The sequence below is a fragment of the Anguilla anguilla genome, chromosome 14 (assembly GCF_013347855.1).
Source record: "Anguilla anguilla isolate fAngAng1 chromosome 14, fAngAng1.pri, whole genome shotgun sequence".
NCBI classification, from domain to species: domain Eukaryota; kingdom Metazoa; phylum Chordata; class Actinopteri; order Anguilliformes; family Anguillidae; genus Anguilla; species Anguilla anguilla.
The window spans coordinates 28,063,265-28,084,577 of NC_049214.1; the positions used below are offsets into that span (position 1 = coordinate 28,063,265).

General features: G+C 43.7%; 1 protein-coding gene across 2 annotated transcripts; it reads right to left on the minus strand.

The window, feature by feature from the left end:
• Positions 1-4,212: 4,212 nt before the first annotated feature.
• On the minus strand, positions 4,213-17,401 carry LOC118212877 (calpain-2 catalytic subunit-like). Of its 2 annotated transcripts, XR_004762327.1 has the most exons (14): positions 16,913-17,401; positions 11,952-12,021; positions 11,304-11,422; positions 10,704-10,837; positions 9,979-10,147; positions 9,107-9,190; positions 8,055-8,140; positions 7,348-7,422; positions 7,040-7,200; positions 6,632-6,792; positions 6,214-6,225; positions 5,878-6,087; positions 5,275-5,311; positions 4,213-4,895 (listed from the first exon to the last, which is right to left on the minus strand). XR_004762327.1 is itself a non-coding variant. In XM_035391313.1 (13 exons), exons 1-12 carry the CDS (start codon positions 17,192-17,194, stop codon positions 5,896-5,898), a joined length of 1,545 nt encoding a protein of 514 aa, XP_035247204.1. In that variant the 5' UTR covers positions 17,195-17,401; the 3' UTR covers positions 5,278-5,314; positions 5,878-5,895. The 2 variants fall into 2 exon arrangements, 1 of the variants encoding a protein (XP_035247204.1); XM_035391313.1 differs by lacking the exon at positions 4,213-4,895 and having other exon boundaries at positions 5,278-5,314.
• Positions 17,402-21,313: the final 3,912 nt, after the last annotated feature.

A 21,313-nucleotide genomic window follows, 5' to 3' on the forward strand; every position in this document is an offset into this window, starting at 1 on the left:
GTGCAGAGAGAGAGAGAGGTGCAGTTAGAGCAAGAGACAGGTGCAGGCAATTGCAGAACCCAGCATTAGGGCAGACTAGAAAGAAAAGGGGCGGAGCTACAGCGCAGCATGGAAAAGGGGAGAATGGTTAATGTATTAGTATAGTGATTTAAACTATCAAAAACCCAAAACTAGTGTTTGTTAATCCATTAGTAATATTAACATGTTAGTATATTAATGAGGTTAGTACTTTACAATCTATAAGTTGGTAAGGATTAGTAGAAATGAGTAAAACTAGATATAAGCAGGAAGTAGGTAAAACGAGACTGGAAAGAAGGGGGGAAACTACGAAAACCCGGAACCACCCGAATAGTGAAATCACGCAAATACAGGGGAGTGAAGCAGCTCAGGGAACACAGACACAGAGACGGCACTGGGGAGACAAATGACCGGGAGAATGAAAATACTGGGACGGAGGATGTGAAAAATAATAAACTTACAGAAACATAAAATAAACACTAACAGCAAACAGATACTAATACAGGCTACAACAGTAATGTAATGTAATACTTTGTTCTTATGTGCCAGGTGTGGTGATGTAGCCAGAGGGTGATTAAGCATTCTAATCTTCAGTGGCGGACCATCAGTGAGGAATGCGTACGTGGGACTGAGCGAGCACTCCTGGGTTTTGAAGACAAGAGGTTTGCTTTAACAAGATCACACTTTACATTACATTACAGGCATTTGGCAGACACTCTTATCCAGAGCGACGTACAACAAAGTGTATAACCATAACCAGAAACAAGTATGTCGAAAACCCTAGAGAGAAGTATCGTTCCAAGTGCAGGGAACAACCGCATAGTTCAACTTGGACCCTGTAGGTTAAACTGATGAACACTAACACAAACGAGAACGGCAACAACGCAGTCTATGCAAAAATACAAGCAGTAGTTAAGACAAGTGCGTTAACTAAGTCACCTACGAAACAGCTACCTAGTTACAACCCTAAGCCAACCCTTAGTCAATTAAGAGATTACAGGGAGGTAGGGAGGGATGGGGAGAGGTGTAGCCTGAAGAGGTGAGTCTTCAGTCGTCACTTGAAGTGGGTCAGTGTCTCAGCTGTTCTGACCTCCACGGAGAGGTCATTCCACCATCGTGGGGCCAGAACAGACAGGAGACGTGTTCGGGAAGCGAAGGTGCGAAGAGGGGGAGGTGCCAGGCGTCCTGAGGTAGCAGAACGGAGGGGTCTGGCTGGCATGTAGGGTTTTTGTGGAGATCTTGTGGAGGTAAGATCTTGTGGAGGTATGCTGGGGCTGATCCCTTGACTGCCTGGTATGCTAGGACCAATGTTTTATGTGAGCTATAACAGGCAGCCAGTGGAGGGTAGTGAGCAGGGGAGTGACGTGGGAGTGTCTGGGGAGGTTGAAGACCAGACGAGCTGCAGCATTCTGAATGAGTTGCAGCGGTCTGATGGCAGATGCCGGTAGTCCAACCAGAAGAGAGTTGCAGTAGTCCAGGCGGGATAGTACCATTGCTTGGACCAGGAGCTGGGTTGAGTAGGTGGTGAGAAAGGGGCGGATTCTCCGGATGTTATACAGGAAAAATATGCACGCCCGGCTTACTGCTGCGATGTTCTTGGACAGGGACAACCTGTTGTCCAGCACCACTTCGAGATTCTTGGCACAGGGTGATGATGTCACTAAGGTGTCCCCTAGGGAAATGGGAAAATCGAGGAGGTGAGAGGTTAGAGCAGGAATAAAGATTAGCTCCATCTTTCCCGGGTTGAGCTTCAGGTGGTGATTGTCCATCCGGCTCTGTATGTCCCTCAGGCAAGCAGAGATGCGGGCAGGGACCTGTGTGTCCGATGGGGAGAAGGAGAGAAAGAGTTGTGTGTCGTCGGCATAACAGTGATAGGACAAGCCATGGGCAGAGATTACAGGGCCAAGGGATCTGGTGTATAAGGAGAAGAGAAGGGGACCGAGGACTGAGCCCTGGGGAACTCCGGAGGCGAGGGGACAGGGCGGCGATACTTTACCCGCCCAGGCAACCTGGAAGGAACGGTCTGAGAGGTAAGACTCAATCCAGTCAAGGACTGTGCTGCAGATCCCTGTTGCTGCCAGAGAGGACAGGAGGACGGAGTGCTCCACAGTGTTGAATGCAGCAGAGAGGTCTAGAAGAATCAGGACAGAGAAGAGGGAGGCTGCTCGTGCGGCATGGAGTGACTCACTAACCGAGAGGAGTGCAGTCTCTGTCGAGTGGCCAGGCCTGAAGCCAGACTGGTGGGGGTCAAGCAGGTTATTCTGAGAGAAGAAAGCAGAGAGTTGGTTAGATGCAGCACGTTTTGGATAGAAAAGGGAGGAAAGATACCGGGCGGTAGTTCTGGATGACTGAAGGATCTAGTGTGGGCTTCTTCAGCAGCGGGGTGATGTGGACCCTCTTGAAGGATGAGGGGAAACATCCAGAAGATAGGGAGGAGTTTACGAGGGAGCTGACAAATGGGAGGATGTCTAGTGTGATTGCCTGGAGGAGAGATGAGGGGATAGGGTCGAGGGCGCAGGTGGTAGGGTGGTGGGAGTGCAGGAGCTGGGAAACTTCAGAGTCTGTGAGGAGAGAAAATGTGGAGAAACAGGGGGCGGAAGGGGGCGGAGGGCACGGAGGGGACTACACTTGTAGTCACCCTAAGGCCCACATTGTTTTTATGCAGATAAAACGCTCTACGAAAGGATGGCCTTTGTCACTTTGCATATCTGATTTTGCTGAGGAGTGGGGTAGATTTCTGAGCTGCCCAGACAGACGGAGACAGATGGATAATGAACAGGCACCATGATCTGTTGGTTTTGCACAGTGGTGGAGAAAGTACACAACCCCATTACTTTTTTAAAAGTTTATTTAACCTTTATTTACCCAGGGTAGGTTCACTGAGCACGGATGCTCTTTTGCAGGAACGCCCTGCATACCTGAGTCAAAGTATAGATACCCCTGGTCAAATATTACTCCACTGCAAGTGAAAGTTGTTCAGTCAAATTTTTACTTGAGTTAAAGTACTGGAGTACTTGCTTTTAAAAATACTTCTGTATTCAAAAGTACATTTTCTTTTTAATGTCAACGCATTGTTGTGTTGTTTCAACGATGCCTTCACAGAAGCTCGTAACTCTCTGAAACCACCTACTGAATGCACTGACTTGCTTGTAGAACCACTAATGTGCTACACAAAATTGCCTATAGAAACTTCAGCATGCAATTGAATCGACAAAAGGACAGCCATTATCTTTTCCATTTTTTATTTAAACATTTTTCCCCCCACATAACCAGCATGGCAGTGTTCTGTACAGCTGTAGCAGTGTGTGTTAACCCTGCTAACAAAAACAGGTGCGTAGATGTACAGTATAACCCTGCTAACGAGAACAGACTTGTAGAATTTTTTCACAGCTAAAATAGCCAATAAATATCATAACATGTGCATAACATGTGAAATAGTCTTCTGATAGCCTATATGCAAGTATTCCGGTTCATAGCCGAGGCTATTAGTGACAATTTTATCTCTCAATGGTTACCATGGTTGTGTTTCATGAATAAATTCGTTTCTAAACTACAAATCGATTGGGCTTAGATTACTTTGGCAAGTTAGCCGTGGTATAAGTTGGATAATGCACTGTGAGCAAGTCAGTTATGAGAAAATAACCACACTTCAAGGGGGTAAATCTCTGCTGCGCGTCAGGCCGTAGCACCTCTGTCATGCGGTTACTTTCTCATAACTGACTTGCTCACAGTGCATTATCCCTTACATATTCCACTTCCTCATTGGAAGGGAAGTGAAGTTGCAAATCAAGATTGTATTAATTCACAACCAAACAAAACCTTCAGACAAGGAACTATTTGTTCATTTTGAGGTAACGTCTACTCAGTTTTTAAAGGCCAAAAGAAGTGCAGTTCTGATGTCAATGCAAACAATTTGTTGTGACTGATTGGTGAGAGAATTCTCAGCCGGGGCTCGGTTCCACTGAAGCTTCTTTGCAATTCAAAAACATTTTTTGAGCCGCTCAGTCTTATGTGTAGCCTACCTGGAGCTACCTGCAGTAGTGGGGTGTGGCCGCCGTCTTCAGCAAACAGCAAACACAACGGAATAAAGCAGCCATGCAGCGCATGCAACCCACTGCCTCCGCCCGTAAACGAAGAATATCTCTCTCTCTCACTCTCTTTCTCTCTCCCCCCCCCTCACTCTCTCCCTCTCTCCCCCCTTTCTCTCTTGCAGTTTCATCCATTTTCATAGTTTTACATTCTGACATTTCTGAAGTTGAGAACAAATCAAAGTAAAATTATGCCAACAGAAACGCATGATATTTCCAATTCATTAAGTTGCCATGTTAATAAGATGACAGCCTCTTTTGAATACAACACAGTTTAAGACCACCTCCAAATGTTGTCTGAGTGATTGGATCTCAATTTGTCCTCAATGCGTCTTGGGTGCATTCACACCTGTAGTTAGAGTGTCCACTTGTGATCGGATCACCCAAGACGCATTTTAATGCCAGGTCTGAACAGGGCCTAAGTCACAATTTAAACAGATGTTAACAGTGAAACAAAGAGAGACATAATAATAACCAGAGGATAACATTTTATGAATTATTTACTGGTCAATATAAACAACTGTCGTTGCCACAAGAGACATACATTTACAATTTTTTGTAAATAAACCTCAGTTATAACTGTGGTGCATCTTGCCATTGACTTCTATACATGCAGTATATGTTCATATATTTATTGTAAAAGTACAGAACTTAATCTTTTGAATTAAAATAGTTAGACACATTAAAACCCACATTTACGGCAAACTGCATGAACTGCATGTGCGGGGGCAAGGGAGCCCACCCCAGGGGGATGAAATGGGGGTCCACATCACCGTCTTTGATTCCAGGCTAAAAACATGATAAAGGGTTAACAGTGTGAGAAAAATACTACTGATGACATAATAGGAGACTACCACTATAAATTTAGACAAGAATGATTTGTAAAATTATCAAGAAAACTAGCAGTGAAAACACATCTGCATAAATAATGCGCTATTTAGGTTCTTAGGAAACAGAAACACAGAATATTCAACAGAAATGCATATTGGCTCTGTAGTCTAATATCTTCTTCAATAAAGTTATACAGATGTCATTCATTCTCACTGCTGTAAGACAGACGTAAGCATTTTTATTAAACTGAGGATCAAACAATTTAAGGCCGAAATAAAATATTTGATCATATTTATAGCGATAGCGATTTATAGAGGTACCATTTTGAATATCTTACCTTGCCAACATCTGCATTAATGCCCTTTTCCATGGGGCTACTACAAATGAAAGCAATATTTATTGGGGAAGCATTTTGAGCTCAACTGTCTAGGTTGTCCCCCCTCACCAGAGGGCTATGGTTGCATTTTACTGTCCTGCACGTGAAAATAAAAGCCGCACATGTATCTGATTGCCCACTAGGGGAAGAAAACTGTATTATAATTTAAAGGACCATTATTCTATGCACAACATCCTGGAACATCATTCAGTTCAGTTAACCGCCTTTGTAAATGAATGAGAGGGTTCTTGCAAGAGATTTTGTGTAAAAGGTACTCCGTCATAGTATTTATGTTTATGGACAATAGCCTCTTTTATGCAAAACATGCAATGCATGTTGCAGAATGAATCTCATGCTATATATACTTATTCTACATCCTATATTCTACATATAGGCATACTATTATGTATGTTACTAAAAAACAGTAATTTCTAATATATTCTCTAATAGTTCAATGAATATAAAAATATAAAAAGAATATTTTAGATGAAAAAAGAGATGTAAAACGTGAAAATGTCTGGATGCATGAGGTCTGTTCTCAGGCGAACGCGACAGCGCCCCCACCTGGCTGCAGCCTGCTTCTCAAAAAAAGACCCGCAGGATGAAGCTGCCCTTCTGGTCCGGCTCGAAGGTGGAGGGGACGATGGCGTACTCGCCCAGCGGGACCTTGAAGCGGCCGCACACCTCGCGATCGTCAACGAAGGTGGATCTGGCAACGGCGCGTTGCCGCAGCAACACGTCCGGCCCAAGGAGCACATTAGAGCGGCCCTTATACTGCAGGGGGGAGAGGGGGGGAAGCATGTTATCTGACCTCTGATAATGTGCACTAGCATATTATTGTATGATGTAACTTCCTTTGTGCGTCTTGCCTGAGGGGAAGTACGGACGCACTGACATTACCTCATCAGGAATCTGGAAAATAAAACCAGAACAACGTGGTGTCAGTCCTCGTATATAACCTGCTTCTGACATGCTCTACCACACCTAAGACTGTACCACACCTGGGACTGCACCTGAGATTGTACCACATCTGAGAATGTACCACACCTTCACCACTATTCAGAACAAAATTATTCATACAAATACATATATTATTTCACATAAAAGTTTTTGTAATATTTTCTCTTTAGAAAATCTTAGGGATCTTGTGAAATTATAGCAGCAAGTATCTATGATAAAATTATACTACTCCGGATGGTTATCTGCTGCTACTTTTCTCAGAGCAGTGGAGATGAGTTTGCCCCACAGTTTCTATTTCACGACACTCTCAGAGAGACATCACCACCGTGTGAGTGTGGGGTTTTTTGGGGTCCCGTACCTCGTATATGGCGAAGCCGATGCTGTTGAAGTCCCGGCACTTTCTGCGACAGTCCTTCTGCATGAGCCCCACCAGGAAGCTGCAGCCGTCCTTCCCGTCGTGGGGGTCCTTGTCCACGGTGTTCAGCCGAATCCAGAACTGCGAGTTCGAGCAGAAGGTGGCTGGAGGGGGAGGAGCAAGCAAAGAAAAGCCTTCAGCTATAATAATAATAATTATTATTATAATAATAATTATTATTATTATTATAATTATTTTTTTTTTTATTTAACTTTATTCATACAGAACATTTCCAGCAGTGCCCAGTGCCAGGTTCTTGATGACAACAATATAAACAATGCAAAAGAAATTAAAATGATGACACACCCCTAGTTTGGGACCCCCTGCTGTAAGCGCCCTATTGGCTCGTACCCGGGTTGTCCCTGCAGCCCCCCGCGGTGGAGCCCACCCTCCAGGTCCCCTCGAACTGGCAGTGATTCCAGCGGCCGACCTGGGTACTGGTGAGTGTGTCTGGCGTGAGATTACAGATCTCCAGTTTAGAGTACTGCCTGAGGAAGTCTGAGTATGCCATCCTGAGAGAAGAGAGAGAAGAGCTTACATACACACACACACACCTACACAGCTGTACACACACACACCTGCACAGACACACACACACACACCTGCACACCTGTACACACATACACACACACACAAACACACAGCTTATGCACTCTCACCAGAACTCTCCATCGTCAGGTGAATAGTTCAGCGTGGCTTTCTCATCTTGGCGAACGCCGTCCCATTCTCTGGAGCTGACCAATGGAAAGCATGTGTCAGCATCCCGTTTCACCATGGCAACCAGGAGTGCACTGTGGTAACTGGGTATTAGGTGTGATTTGGGGGTTCACTGTGGTAATAGGTTATTAGCTGTGATTTGGGGGTTCACTGTGGTAATAAGTTATTAGCTGTGATTTGGGGGTTCACTGTGGTAATAGGTTATTAGCTGTGATTTGGGGGTTCACTGTGGTAATAGGTTATTAGCTGTGATTTGGGGGTTCACTGTGGTAATAGGTTATTAGCTGTGATTTGGGGGTTCACTGTGGTAATAGGTTATCAGCTGTGATTTGGGGGTTCACTGTGGTAATAGGTTATTAGCTGTGATTTGGGGGTTCACTGTGGTAATAGGTTATTAGCTGTGATTTGGGGGTTCACTGTGGTAATAGGTTATTAGCTGTGATTTGGGGGTTCACTGTGGTAATAGGTTATTAGCTGTGATTTGGGGGTTCACTGTGGTAATAGGTTATTAGCTGTGATTTGGGGGTTCACTGTGGTAATAGGTTATTAGCTGTGATTTGGGGGTTCACTGTGGTAATAGGTCATTAGCTGTGATTTGGGGGTTCATTGTGGTAATAGGTTATTAGTTGTGATTCGGGGGTTCACTCACTTATCACTCCAGGGTCCATTCCACTCTACATGACCCCAGGGGTTCCTGATCCTCACCAGCTGCACTGGGGTCCCACGCAAGTGCACCTGGGGGAGAGATCCAACAGCTCACCTGCCTGCTCTCTCCTCCTGCCCCCATTCCCTCCTGCCTGGCCCAATCTCACCTGTCTCGCCCACTCTTACCTTCTGACCAGTCCAATCTTAGCAGAGAGGGGAGAGCAAGAGTACAGGTACAAAGGGAGAGCAGGTGAACAGGTGCAGAGTGAGAGCAGGTGAACAGGTACAGGGAGAGAGCAGATACAAAGGGAGAGCAGGTGAACAGGTGCAGAGGGACAGCAGGTGAGCAGGTACAGAGGGAGAGCAGGTGAACAGGTGCAGATTAGGAGCAGGTGAACAGGTACAGGGGGAGAGCAGGTGAACAGGTGCAGAGGGAGACCAGGTGAGCAGGTACAGAGGGAGAGCAGGTGAACAGGTACAGGGGGAGAGCAGGTGAACAGGTCCAGATGAACAGCAGGTGAACAGGTACAGGGGGAGAGCAGGTGAACAGGTCCAGATGAACAGCAGGTGAACAGGTACAGGGGGAGAGCAGGTGAACAGGTGCAGAGGGAGACCAGGTGAACAGGTACAGGGGGAGAGCAGGTGAACAGGTGCAGAGGGAGACCAGGTGAGCAGGTACAAAGGGAGAGCAGGTGAACAGGTACAGGGGGAGAGCAGGTGAACAGGTGCAGAGGGAGACCAGGTGAACAGGTGCAGATGAACAGCAGGTGAACAGGTACAGGGGGAGAGCAGGTGAACAGGTGCAGAGGGAGAGCAGGTGAACAGGTACAGAGGGAGAGCAGGTGAACAGGTGCAGATTAGGAGCAGGTGAACAGGTACAGGGGGAGAGCAGGTGAACAGGTGCAGATTAGGAGCAGGTGAACAGGTACAGGGGGAGAGCAGGTGAACAGGTACAGGGGGAGAGCAGGGGAACAGGTGCAGATTAGGAGCAGGTGAACAGGTACAGGGGGAGAGCAGGTGAACAGGTACAGGGGGAGAGCAGGTGAACAGGTGTACCTCTTCAGCTGCAATGAGAGAGTAGGCGTGGCCCTTCACCAGCTTCTGCCGAGTTCTGGCCTCTGTCTCGTCCGCACTGGTTTTCTACACAAAAAAACAAATCAATTTCTTTATTTAAACAAAATCTTAACAAGCAGACACGTTTTGGCTGTCAGCGAAAAACATTATTTTACATCATCGCCCAGTTAAACATATACTGTTTTACCCTCGTATGGGCTGCTGCTCCATGTAGATTACATTTTCCTAACACCGCCAAAAAAAAACCCCTCCCAAAGCAAAGTCTGACAAATACCTTGTGTTTGCATGTTTATAAAACCACAGGAGGGTGTGGATTGGGGCTCGGTTTGAGTGATACCGAATTATAAACAAAGTGATAAGAGCTAAGGTTTGCTCCTAAAAAAGTGGTAAAAAACTATGCCAAGAATAACACATCAGCAAAATATTTTCCAATAGCAAAAAATGGAAAAATAGTCCCTTAATCAACGAACCATCAAGCTTAGACTTTAAGAGCAAAACCACCCATTCTTTCAGTAGATGAGGTGTCAAAGTTATATGAAATGTCTAAGCTATATGTGACATCTAAGCTATGCACAACAGATATATATTTACTGTATATATATATATATATATATATATATATATATATACAGAATATGCATAACAGAATTTAGCAAATATTCTTCATATAGCTGGTGATAAAACGGGGGATTGATTCTTCCGTCTGGGAGAAAAAGCATTACAGAGCATTAGTGAAACGTGAGAGAGTTTCAAGAGTGAAATGCAATCAGCATTAGCTGAAATGACCCGTGACTGTGATATATGTTTGTTTCTACACACATGGCAGTTTTTAAGATATAATCCCTCTGACTCACAGTGATGGAACAGCCCAGCAGGGACCCCCGGTGAAGGGCTTTCTGGATGATTTTGAAGAGGAACGGGGGTGCTGTGTCCAGCATGTAAACCTCTGAAATGCCCCCGGTGAGGTCTTCAAAGCCCTCTGTGGAGGACCCCCCCGACAACGCCTCATAGGAGCCATTCACCCTGTGGCCAGAGAGGGGAGGACACAGTACATTAGACTAGGATACAGTAGAGTCAAAGTAGCGTAGTATCTATACCAACGGATAATTTTTGCAGCACCTCACATAAAACTGACATAGGAAATATCATAGAATTGACCTACATATAGGAATTAAGTAATACATTTAAACACAAATGTACATTTCACGGTAGCATTTTTAGGATGCAGTTAGGCTCACTACGTTCACCAGAGCCGCCACAATTTAAATCAATAAAAATATGAAACTACTTTCAAAAGAGAGTTGTTTGCCTTACAGCACATTAAAGAAAATGAAAGCGTCAGTTGGTTTGACAGATTAAAAAGCCCTGAGATGTGAAAACAGGACGTTGATTCTTTATGGGACACATAACTATTTTTTTTTTAATGTGGTCTTAAGAGGACAAATCATCCTTCAATAGAAGCATCCAGATAAAAATGAGCAGCTAGCTAGAATGCAGGGGATTCTGATAGGGCTAGGATGGCAGGCAGTGCACACAGGGGCCCCTGGGGCCTCGTCTGGGAAACCCCGGCGCTACCCACTTAGCATAGGCCTTCTCCAGCAGGGCGCTCCAGAACTCCAAGCGCTCGGCCGACTGAACAAACAGCAGCTTTCCGTCTCTGGTGGGCAGCTTGTCGTCGATCACCACGTCCACCCACTTGCCAAACTGCCAGAACTGAGGGACAGGAAAACATAGGCTCGCTAAGTCATAGCGAGCGCCAGGTAGCCAAGTGATCTTCACCCTGTAGCAGAACTTCCCAGCCCACCACAGATGCTGAGTTCCACTCCACTTCAGAGAAATGCCAGTAAGAAGAGTTTCAACACAAGCTAAAGGGAGGTTATTTCACAGTCTGCATACAGGCACCCTCAATCCTGGTCCCGTAGAGCTACAGGATTCTGCTGTTTTTTTGTTCACCTTAAATTCCACACCCAGTTCAGCCCCAAGGAACCAGGTGAGTTTGAGTTACCAGTGTAATCAGCTGCTATAACCAATCGACTACTGGGTGACTCTGAAAAGCAGCAGATCCCGTGTCCATCCAGGACCAGGGCTGAGAACCATGGGTGCAAAATAAGACAAAAAAACAGCACAGATGTGTTATATAAGGATCTGGAAGCCATTTCCTGTTCAGACGACCTTTTACCTGGAAGTGAAAGATCCCAGCATAGTTCTCCTGAAAGCTCTGCCCAGGAGGGACCACACGGGCCAGGATGTCTTGATCCAGGGTCAGGGAGGCAATGGCAGCCAGTAGCCAGCAGTCTCCTGTTTCGGCACCCAGCAGAAAATTTGGATTAAAATGTGGATTTACATTCATTTTTAAAATTAGCATTTAGCATTTACTGTTTCATATCTGAGATTACAATGCTATTATCCAGCCTGTGAATTTTTTTTACTAGATGCAATATTAATGGTACAATGATATCTAAGTACAATGCTAATACTAACACTAATACTGACATACATGAATAATGACAACTGTTGCATTTGTATCATGCTGTTCCTGGCTTCAAGGACACTTTACTCAACTGATATGGCAACCATTAGCTCTGTTTTTTTTCAGTACCAATTTTTTATCTTCTCTTGCTATTCGCCCTTCCCCTTAACAAGCGCATTAGGAAAATCTATTTATAAATTATCTGTCACGAGAGAGAGAATATCGGAATTATCTAAGTACCATCAGCCAAACTGCCTTTTCTGGCAGGCCCACAAGAAAACAGGAAGGAATTCTGCCCTGCGTGTGCTCTCTTGAGCGGCTATCCCGTTTGAGTCAAGGCAGTTTTTTTCGGCTTACCCAAGTCTCCTTGGCAGATGTCTGTTCTTTGCGCTCCGTCGACAATGAACTGTGGGTTTGAACAAATGTCCTGCACACATTGAACAGGGTAGAATCCTTTGTTATGACAGGCATGTTAAAAGGACTAGCATACACTCATAAATTGGGCACACACGTATGAAGTATAAAACATTTAGTGGTAAAAAAAATGTATATATATAACCCAGGGGAAAGATCTTTTTTTTAATGAGTTAATTTGTCTTTTCCAGACCATTAACTTGTGAGGACCATTGACTTGTGAGGATAATTGTCTTGTCCAAGACAATTGACTTATGAGCAGACCATTGACTTGTGAAGACAATTGACTTATCCAGACCATTGACATGTGAGAACAACTTACTTGTGAGGACAACTGGGGTTTGCTTTAAAATACGTGATTACATTTTCCATTAAACATTGCCATTTGACAGGTAACCTTTCATTTACAATTGCAATATAAAACACAAATAACTTTTTTAAGGCAAAGGTCTGTGGGACATCAGTGCAGTGGTTTACATTTCATGCAGCCATCTCCATTTCTCTGTAACACCTTTCAGCGGTTTGCTCAATACAGTACATTTGCTTAATCGGGAAAGGTTACTTTATTCATTTGACTTTGTGCATGAAGAGGTTCAGATGGTCAGCATTGTTATTGTCATTCCTTGTGTAGGAAAATGACACTGATCCAGATGATGAACCGTTTATGCCTGGTTATCCTCATCTGATAACACAGCCAGAATTAAATGACCTGGTCAGGGACTTAGGTTTGTCAAAAGCAAGACTGCAAGGTTGGGGTTTGCTGTCACCAGGCAAAAAAAAATAGCTAGCCGACAAGAAATCATTGTGCATATAACTTTATTATATAATAAGTAGGCCTAGCTTAGAATATTTTCTAAATGTTTAAATAAATTAATGGCCTTGGCCAAGCGAGGCCATTCATGTAGACTATGTCTGAATAAATAACCTGTTGCGAATCCCTCCCTGAGCGGAATTTTAACCTGGGTTGCTGCGGTAATGGGTGGGTGGTAATTTCCCCTGGACCCCTGGGAGGGCTTGGTTAACAAGAGTGAATCCAATTGCAGTAACCACACAAAACAAATGTTTGAAAAGGTTGTTCAAACTTTACTTGAGAGTTTGTCGAAAAAACAGGCAGAAGGTCATAACAATGAAAAGTCCATAAACACAGGCGAAGGTACAAAGGCAAAGTCCAAAAAATCGGAATCCAAAAAGTCAGGAAAAATGGTCAAAAGCACTTAGAACAAACAACAAGACTACTACACAAACAGCAAGTTCAAACTCGAAGACTGAGTACTTGAGAACAAAAGGACAGGGCTTAAATACACATAACTTAAAAAGACACAGGTGATATTAACAATGAATTACAGGTGAGACTCATTACACCATACACTGGGAAATTTCCAGAACCTTGGTGAGTCCCAGAGAGAAAGTGTGGGGGCTATGTCTCCCTCTGGTGGCTCACAGAGGGAAAGACAGGAAACCTCACATAACCTGACAATACGAGGACATTACAACGAGCGTCCAAATAAACAAAATAAATAATATAATCAGCGTTGAGGATGTTGATGATGCTGAGGGCTGCGATACCAGGGGATGCACCTATCATAATAAATTGGCTATTGTAATAATAATAATTATTATTATTATTATTATTATTATTATTATTATTGTTGTTGTTTGTAATTTGAGGATAGGTTAAAATAAAAAAAATTAAAAAAGACAGAGTACGCAACGTGCGTCACTCACTCTACAAACTCTTTAGTACACGTGTCCATTAGCACAATGGCAGCTGCGAAGAAATCGGCTGTGTGGAAACACTTCAAAATTACCGATGACAGGAAAAAGGCTCAATGTCGAATATGTAACAAGCAACTGGCATACCACGGCGGCACAACAAATCTGAGTGCTCATTTGAAATCTGCAACTATGTCTGTAATTAATTTGTCGGTGAAAAGATATCCTGTAGCTAGTCTAGTTGGCTAGTCGAGGCAGTTAGTTAACGAACTAGCTAGCTAACTTTGCATTGGCTAACTGCTGTTACAGGCATAGGCGATTGGCGTCAAAGAAATGTAATAATAATAATAATAATTATAATTATTATTATTATTATTATTATTATTACAATAGCCAATTTATTATGATAGGTGCATCCCCTGGTATCGCAGCCCTCAGCATCATCAACATCCTCAACGCTGATTATATCATCAGCAGGAATCATCCGAATCCTGAATTGAGATTCGAATAGCAATATACCGAACGAATTCCGAACAGAGACTGTAAAAAATATGGACAAAGCTACTGTGACGTCACCCATTGATATCCGTGGGTCTCTAAAACACGTTTTGAAGCTCAATGGCGGGCGCGGCCATGTTGTCGATTTGGAGCCAAAACCATAGAGTTAAGCGGCTCTGTGATTTTTACAATGTGATTGACAGTCCCGTGCGGAAAAGCCCATCAACCTGAACGAACGATTGCAGAACGAACTTGAGGCGAGCCGACTGTCTGCCGTTATGTTTTAAAATATATTATCAGATGTTTACGGAGTTTAATTTCCATCCGTGACTACTGTGTCATGTAATCACGTTATATGTATGACATTAAAAATACAATTATGTTTAGTTATCTTCAATTTATGTTTCTCAGCAAAACGAATATGCTTAGCTAGCATATCAGCTTGCCAGTGAGCTAGGTAGGCTATCCGTGGTTAGCTCACGCATTAGCAATATGAACCACAGGGGAAGAACATTGACTACACTGATGGTCAATCAATCAGAGATGTGTAGGCTACTGGTGATTTGACTAGGCTAATTTTCGTATAACTGTCTGGTAGACCTGCTGTTAACCGAGAAAGTTATCGTCGTAGGTTTTCGCCGCAGTCAGTTAATGGGCCAGTAACTGCTACTAGCTACTCCATCGCCGTTTGTGGTGTTCGCTTGCTGGGTGATGCTAGCTGACCGATCGTTCGCAAATCACTTTCTACCGAATAAAAATTAACACTGTCAGCGGTCATTAACAAATCTACCAAGTATTTTAATAACTTATCTGCAGGCGTTTAAATATGACAACGCACTTTGTACAGCAAGTTTTCCACCTGGTACATGAAGACAAAAATAATGTAGCCTACATTGAATTTCTAATTATTATTATGCTATTCTTTTTTTCTTGTAAATCATCAAAACCAATGGAGAAAAGCCAATATACGCAAGGAGCCCCCAGGACCGATTCTGAGAACCACTGTCTTAAATGCCTAGCTTGTCGGTCTCTTAAATGCTAAAAACATGTTCCTTTCTAAATGCCAAGATGGTTAATTTCGTTAAATTCTGTGTGTGTGATTCCATCGTGTGTTGTATGTTATTCAGCAAATGAACCTTGAGACTCTTAATTCGCTTCGTGAAACTGAAAAAGTGTTTATCCCAAAATCGGGATTATATTCTTTGTCACATGCGTGAAGCATGGCCCAGATAGACATTTACGGAATGTACACGACTGACAAGCCGTCAAACACGTCTGACAGATTGAATGTTTGCCGGTTAAGGTTAGCTAGCTAGTCAAATGGCTTGGTAGCCGAAGTTGCGAACTGTTTTAGAATAGGCTACCGGACTACCAAATATAGCAAGCTGATTACGCTTTCTGCCAACTAATTATTTGGTTAAGTAGGCTAAAGGAAATAGTAAAAATGACTCGGCTACCGAAAAACTTAAGAGGAGGATTATTTTATGGTCGTCTAGTGCAGCTGTAAATAGCACACGCCATAATGAAATCACCACGAAATGGGATGCCTGCATTTTCTGACTTCGCACAGGTGGACTGTGGCCGGAGCCAAGAGGCGCCACCGCCCACCCCAGTGACCATAGACTGTAGCCCCTACTGTAGTTTAGTCCTTCCAGTAATCAGGAAGTGACGCAAACTGTACCTGGTAAATGGTAAATGGACTGCATTTATATAGCGCTTTTATCCAAAGCGCTTTACAATTGATGCCTCTCATTCGCCAGAGCAGTTAGGGGTTAGGGGTTAGGTGTCTTGCTCAAGGACACTTCGACATGCCCAGTGCGGGGTATGAACCGGCAACCCTCCGACTGCCAGACAATCGGTCTTACCTCCTGAGCTATGTCGCCCCTGGTACCTCATTGGTCCACAACAAATATTATAACAGTGCCCAAATGACACAACAAATCATGAAATCGACCCATGGACAGTCATAAGACGAATAAAACACACATATTGTGACTATTTGTTCTCATGAGAAAAATTTATTGACTTTGTATTGTGACCGCATTTGTACCGTAGACTTACATGGAAACCGGATATGAAAACACCTATACTGGAGCCAACCGTAGTGGCGCTAGTGAGCAACCAGGAACAACAAGACCAGGAAATGAGCTTCAAAAACGAAGTCTTTTTTTGGCCGCTTGGAATAAACATGCTAAATTCAATAAAAGTTAACTCAATGTTTCTCCAACTTCCTACGTGATACAGCACATCTGAAATTATCTTTGTGTTCAGCTTGAAGTTGTATATCATAATCACCTTTTTTTTCAGGAAGCAAACCTTTTGAAAAAAATTGTTGTCCAGTGATTCTTTTCTACTTTTATTTATGTATTTTTCTACTTATTTATTTTTTCTTTTTTTATTTCTTCTCTAACAAACCTACAAGAAAAAGCAATGTGCAGTTTGCCCCATCAGACCGGTTTGTCTGGTCTTGTCTGTCTTGTCCCATTTATATGTCTTATCCTTTATATGTAAATATTGACAACCTCTGTTTCTGCACTGACAGAATGAAGAATGATGTATTTTATTTTATTTTTTTGTTACTGCGATGCACTGTTGTACTGTACTTCGTATTATGTAATTCTGTATTCATAAAAAATAAATAAATTTTAAGTGTGGAATCCACAAAAATGGTGCTCTGGAGAGTGTGTCCTTACCCTGGGTCTCTTCCACACCACGCCCCGGGTTTTAGGGGAGTCCCGGCCCAGATGCTTGTACCCCAGCGACTCGGGCTGAGCAGGGAACGCGTCGTCGCGGAAGAGGATCCTGCTCTGTAGGCACTGGTCCCGCAGCATCTGGAAGTCCTGGTTGTTGAACTGGATGGCCCTCTTGTTGGTACCCTCGTCATCGTCCCTGGCCATCCTCCTGGACACGTGGGTCGCGTTGCTCCCCATGGTGGTCCCCTGAGCCTGTGTGCGAGCGTGTGAGTGTGTTGCCATTTAAGAGCTGTGCGCGTGTGTCTGTATGTCAGCAGTGTGTTTAGCGTGCTTTTGTTAGTCGACTGTGTGTGTTTGTGTTTGTCAGCTGTGCCAGCATGTGTGTGTGGATGCGTGTGTGTCCGTGCAAGCGTTGTGTTAGGCACACACTAGAAGAAGCGCTTGCTTTTAAAGAGCAGTAGGGGGAGGGGAGTGTAATCAGGTGTGCCTGTACTTGGAATTGTACTTCTTTCTAGGATTTTCAACACACTTGTTCTTGGTTTTGGTTATACACTTTGTTGTACGTCGCTCTGGATAAGTGCCAAATGCCTGTAATGTAATGTAATGTAATCTAATACTTTGTTCTGTATGTGCCAGGTGTGGTGATGTAGCCAGAGGGTAATTAAGCATTCTAATCCTGAGTGGCGGACCGTCAGTGAGGAATGCGTACGTGGGACTGAGCGAGCACTCCTGGGTTTTGAAGACAAGAGGTTTGCTTTAACAAGATCACACTTTACATCACATTACAGGCATTTGGATGGCCTTTGTCACTTTGCATATCTGATTTGGCTGAGAAGTGGGGTAGATTTCTGAGCTGCCCAGACAGACGGAGACAGATGGATAATGAACAGGCACCATGATCTGTTGGTTTTGCACAGTGGTGGAGAAAGTACACAACCCCATTACTTTTTTTAAATTTTATTTAACCTTTATTTACCCAGGGTAGGTTCACTGAGCACGGATGCTCTTTTGCAGGAACGCCCTGCATACTTGAGTCAAAGTATAGATACCCCATGTCAAATATTACTCCACTGCAAGTGAAAGTTGTTCAGTCAACTTTTTTACTTGAGTTAAAGTACTGGAGTACTTGCTTTTAAAAATACTTATGTATTCAAAAGTACATTTTCTTTTTAATGTCAACGCATTGTTGTATTGTTTCTACGATGCCTTCACAGAAGCTCGTAACTCTCTGAAACCACCTACTGAATGCACCGACTTGCTTGTAGAACCACTAATGTGCTACACAAAATTGCCTATAGAAACTTCAGCATGCAATTGAATCGACAAAAGGACAGCCATTATCTTTTCCATTTTTTATTTAAACATTTTTCCCCCCACATAACCAGCATGGCAGTGTTCTGTACAGCTGTAGCAGTGTGGGTTAACCCTGCTAACAAAAACAGATGCATAGATGTACAGTATAACCCTGTTAACGAGAACAGACTTGTAGAATTTTTTCACAGCTAAAATAGCCAATAAATATCATAACGTGCATAACATGTGAAATAGTCTTCTGATATATGCAAGTAGTCCGGTTCATAGCCGAGGCTATTAGTGACAATTTTTTCTCTCAGTGGTTACCATGGTTGTGTTTCATGAATAAATTTGTTTCTAAACTACAAATCGATTGGGCTTAGATTACTTTGGCAAGTTAGCCGTGGTATAAGTTGGATAATGCACTGTGAGCAAGTCAGTTATGAGAAAATAACCACACTTCAAGGGGGTAAATCTCTGCTGCGCGTCAGGCCGTAGCACCTCTGTCGTGCGGTTACTTTCTCATAACCGACTTGCTCACAGTGCATTATCCCTTACATATTCCACTTCCTCATTGGAAGGGAAGTGAAGTTGCAAGTCACAATGCAAACAATTTGTTGTGACTAATTGGTGAAAAAATTCTCAGCCTGATCAAACTAGTCAAACCTGAAAGAGCCCTTATTCAACTTCAATAGAAGCTGGTTTTCGAAGCTGTGTGAATCAATTCTTCCCCTTCTTGGGCTGAAGATTAACTTGCGCGACAGGTTGGATTCAGCTGGGTAAGAGGTAAAAATGTTCATACCTTCAGCTGTACATTGGCACAACGTCTCCCAATAGCAAACCCATGCCGTCACTCACGTAGTCTTGACAAACCTGGGAGAATGCAGCCCCTGGTGGACAAGCAGGTAAAATAGCAATTATACACATTGAGTACCAGCATCACCCACCAGATGGCGCCATCTCACAAAGTGTGAAGTGCTGATATGCTTTATGGTGACTGCCAGCTCAATTCGAGTCAATGCAGTATCAGAGAGGGTGGTTCTGTTTAATATACCTGTTAGAACACCTTTAACATACATTCATTAGTCCTCATTTCCAAGACCTTTGTGAACAAATAGGAGGAAGGGTTTTGAAGCTTTTGCCAGTTTGTGAAGACAAAATGAAATACTTTTAGGCCTGAAACAAAATCATTGTAGGCCTGCTTTTGTGTATGTATATATATATATATATATATATATATATATATATATGGCTGGCTCTAAAATTGCTGGCGCCAAATTGCTTTCAGAACACTATGTTATGATGCCTGGAAACAAAATCCAGGAACAACAAAGTCCAAGAACAGCTGTGACATTTTGTTGAATCCATGTTCTTATAATAATGCCCTGGCACCCTCTAAAAATCCGCAAAACTGTGACAAAAAACAATAGAGAGGTCCACAGACTCATAACTGCAGTTCCAATAATGGCCACATGGCAGAGTCTCTCCAGGACTGCCAGGGCACTGAATCTTCCCCTCAACCATTTATAGATCAATTGCACCACCAGAAAATATATGTGATGCAATAATATATTTCAGTTGGTTATTTTTGTACTTTAGAATAAACAGTGAGCAGACTGTTTCGTTGCTCAGGGAGACGGCAAAGGAATGTCTATGTTGGAGATCTGCCAACCTGTAATATAAAGATAAAGGCACACTTTACATTTGTCATGGACAGTTGCTCTTATCCAGAGAGGCTTTACATATTACAATAGTACAATACATAACATGAACAAAACAATATTACAGCGTGTACAATGGATGCATTATGAAACAACGTTAAAGCATATTATTAGAACGTTATAGTGAACATGCCGTCATACAGACTACCCTACAAAGGGGGTCCATGAAAGCCCATAGTAGGTGCTGTGACATCACTGACCCAGCAGTCAGCACAGACTCAATAAGAAGCAGTGACTCTGCCGTAAAGCGATAGGGTTTGATGCGGTGTGTCTCTGCGGAGGCTGCGGTGTTTGTGTTGACTTTGCGCGCCCGAAGGGTTTGTGTTACACGGCAGTGGCGTTCAGTGCGGTGTTGAGCCTCCCCCTGTTTACTTCATGAGTGATCTTGTGATTCTGCTTACAGCCCGAGCAAAACAGCCCACGTTCGTAGGCGGTGCCAAGGAAGGGGACCAGCCTATGGAATCCCGCGGATTTAAAGAAAGGAGGAGGCACTGGCGTCATTCCAGCAATGGGTTGGGCCACACATACCACAGGCAGATGCAGTGAGGGTCAGAGCAAGGAGAGCAGCTGTCTGCAAAGTGAGAGGGCAGCAGAGGTGGGTAACCCGGCTTCAAAGAGTAGAAGTACTAACCATGTATTTCCTCCACCAACATGCACTAATCCAGCTGATTCTAATTAGCACGACTCTTCAGCCAGGTAGAACTAATTAGTGTAATCAGCTGGCTTAGTGCATGCTGGTGAAGCAAATACATGGTTAGTACTTCTACTCTTTGAAGCCGGGTTACCCAGCCCTGGAGGGCAATGTCAAGTCCGAGTGCAGGTCCAGTTGTATGGCATCTGGTCTAATTGTAGCTTTATCGCCCCGTCTGCCTTTGAGCAAAATTTGTTTGTGCGTTTCCATGGAGAGCTGGCATACTAAGTGTGTCTCCCCTATATCATGTGGGGCACTTCATTGGAGAGCCCCTGCCTTCTTCATCTCTCTAACTTCATCCCTTTATTTCTCGCTTTCTTGCTCTCTTCTTGGTGTTTTCAGCTCTCCTCTGTTCGAGTTACTTCTGAGAGTCACTGCCTGGAGAAGGGAACTTGTGTAATGTAGCAGCAGAGAGAGAGAGAGAGAGAAATTCAGTGTAATTATGAGAGTAGGGAAGGAAAAGATGTGCTTGGGGATGATGCTGTGAGGCTAAAGGCTCTGAGCACAGAGGGCCGTGTTCCCTGGCCTCGCAGGTGGGCTGTTTATCTGCAGAGGATGGAAATGCGGTCCTCAGACCATGGTGCTAATGATAAACAGTGGCCTGAGAAAGGCCCTTATTGTGTTAGGAAAATTAGCTGTGGGAGGAGACAGTCACGCTGCCTCTGGTGCTCCTGCAAAGAGACCAATCTGCTGACC

Bases quoted from the DNA above. Each gene is read 5' to 3' on its own strand.
- LOC118212877 (XM_035391313.1), bottom strand. From the start codon at position 17,194: ATGGCAACACACTCACACGCTCGCACACAGGCTCAGGGGACCACCATG. The intron at 10,148-10,703 runs GTGGGTAGCGCC...CTCTGGCCACAG, and splicing joins CTGGAGAAGGCCTATGCTAA to GGTGAATGGCTCCTATGAGG. The intron at 6,793-7,039 runs GTACGAGCCAAT...CTCCCCCTCCAG, and splicing joins GGGCTGCAGGGACAACCCGG to CCACCTTCTGCTCGAACTCG.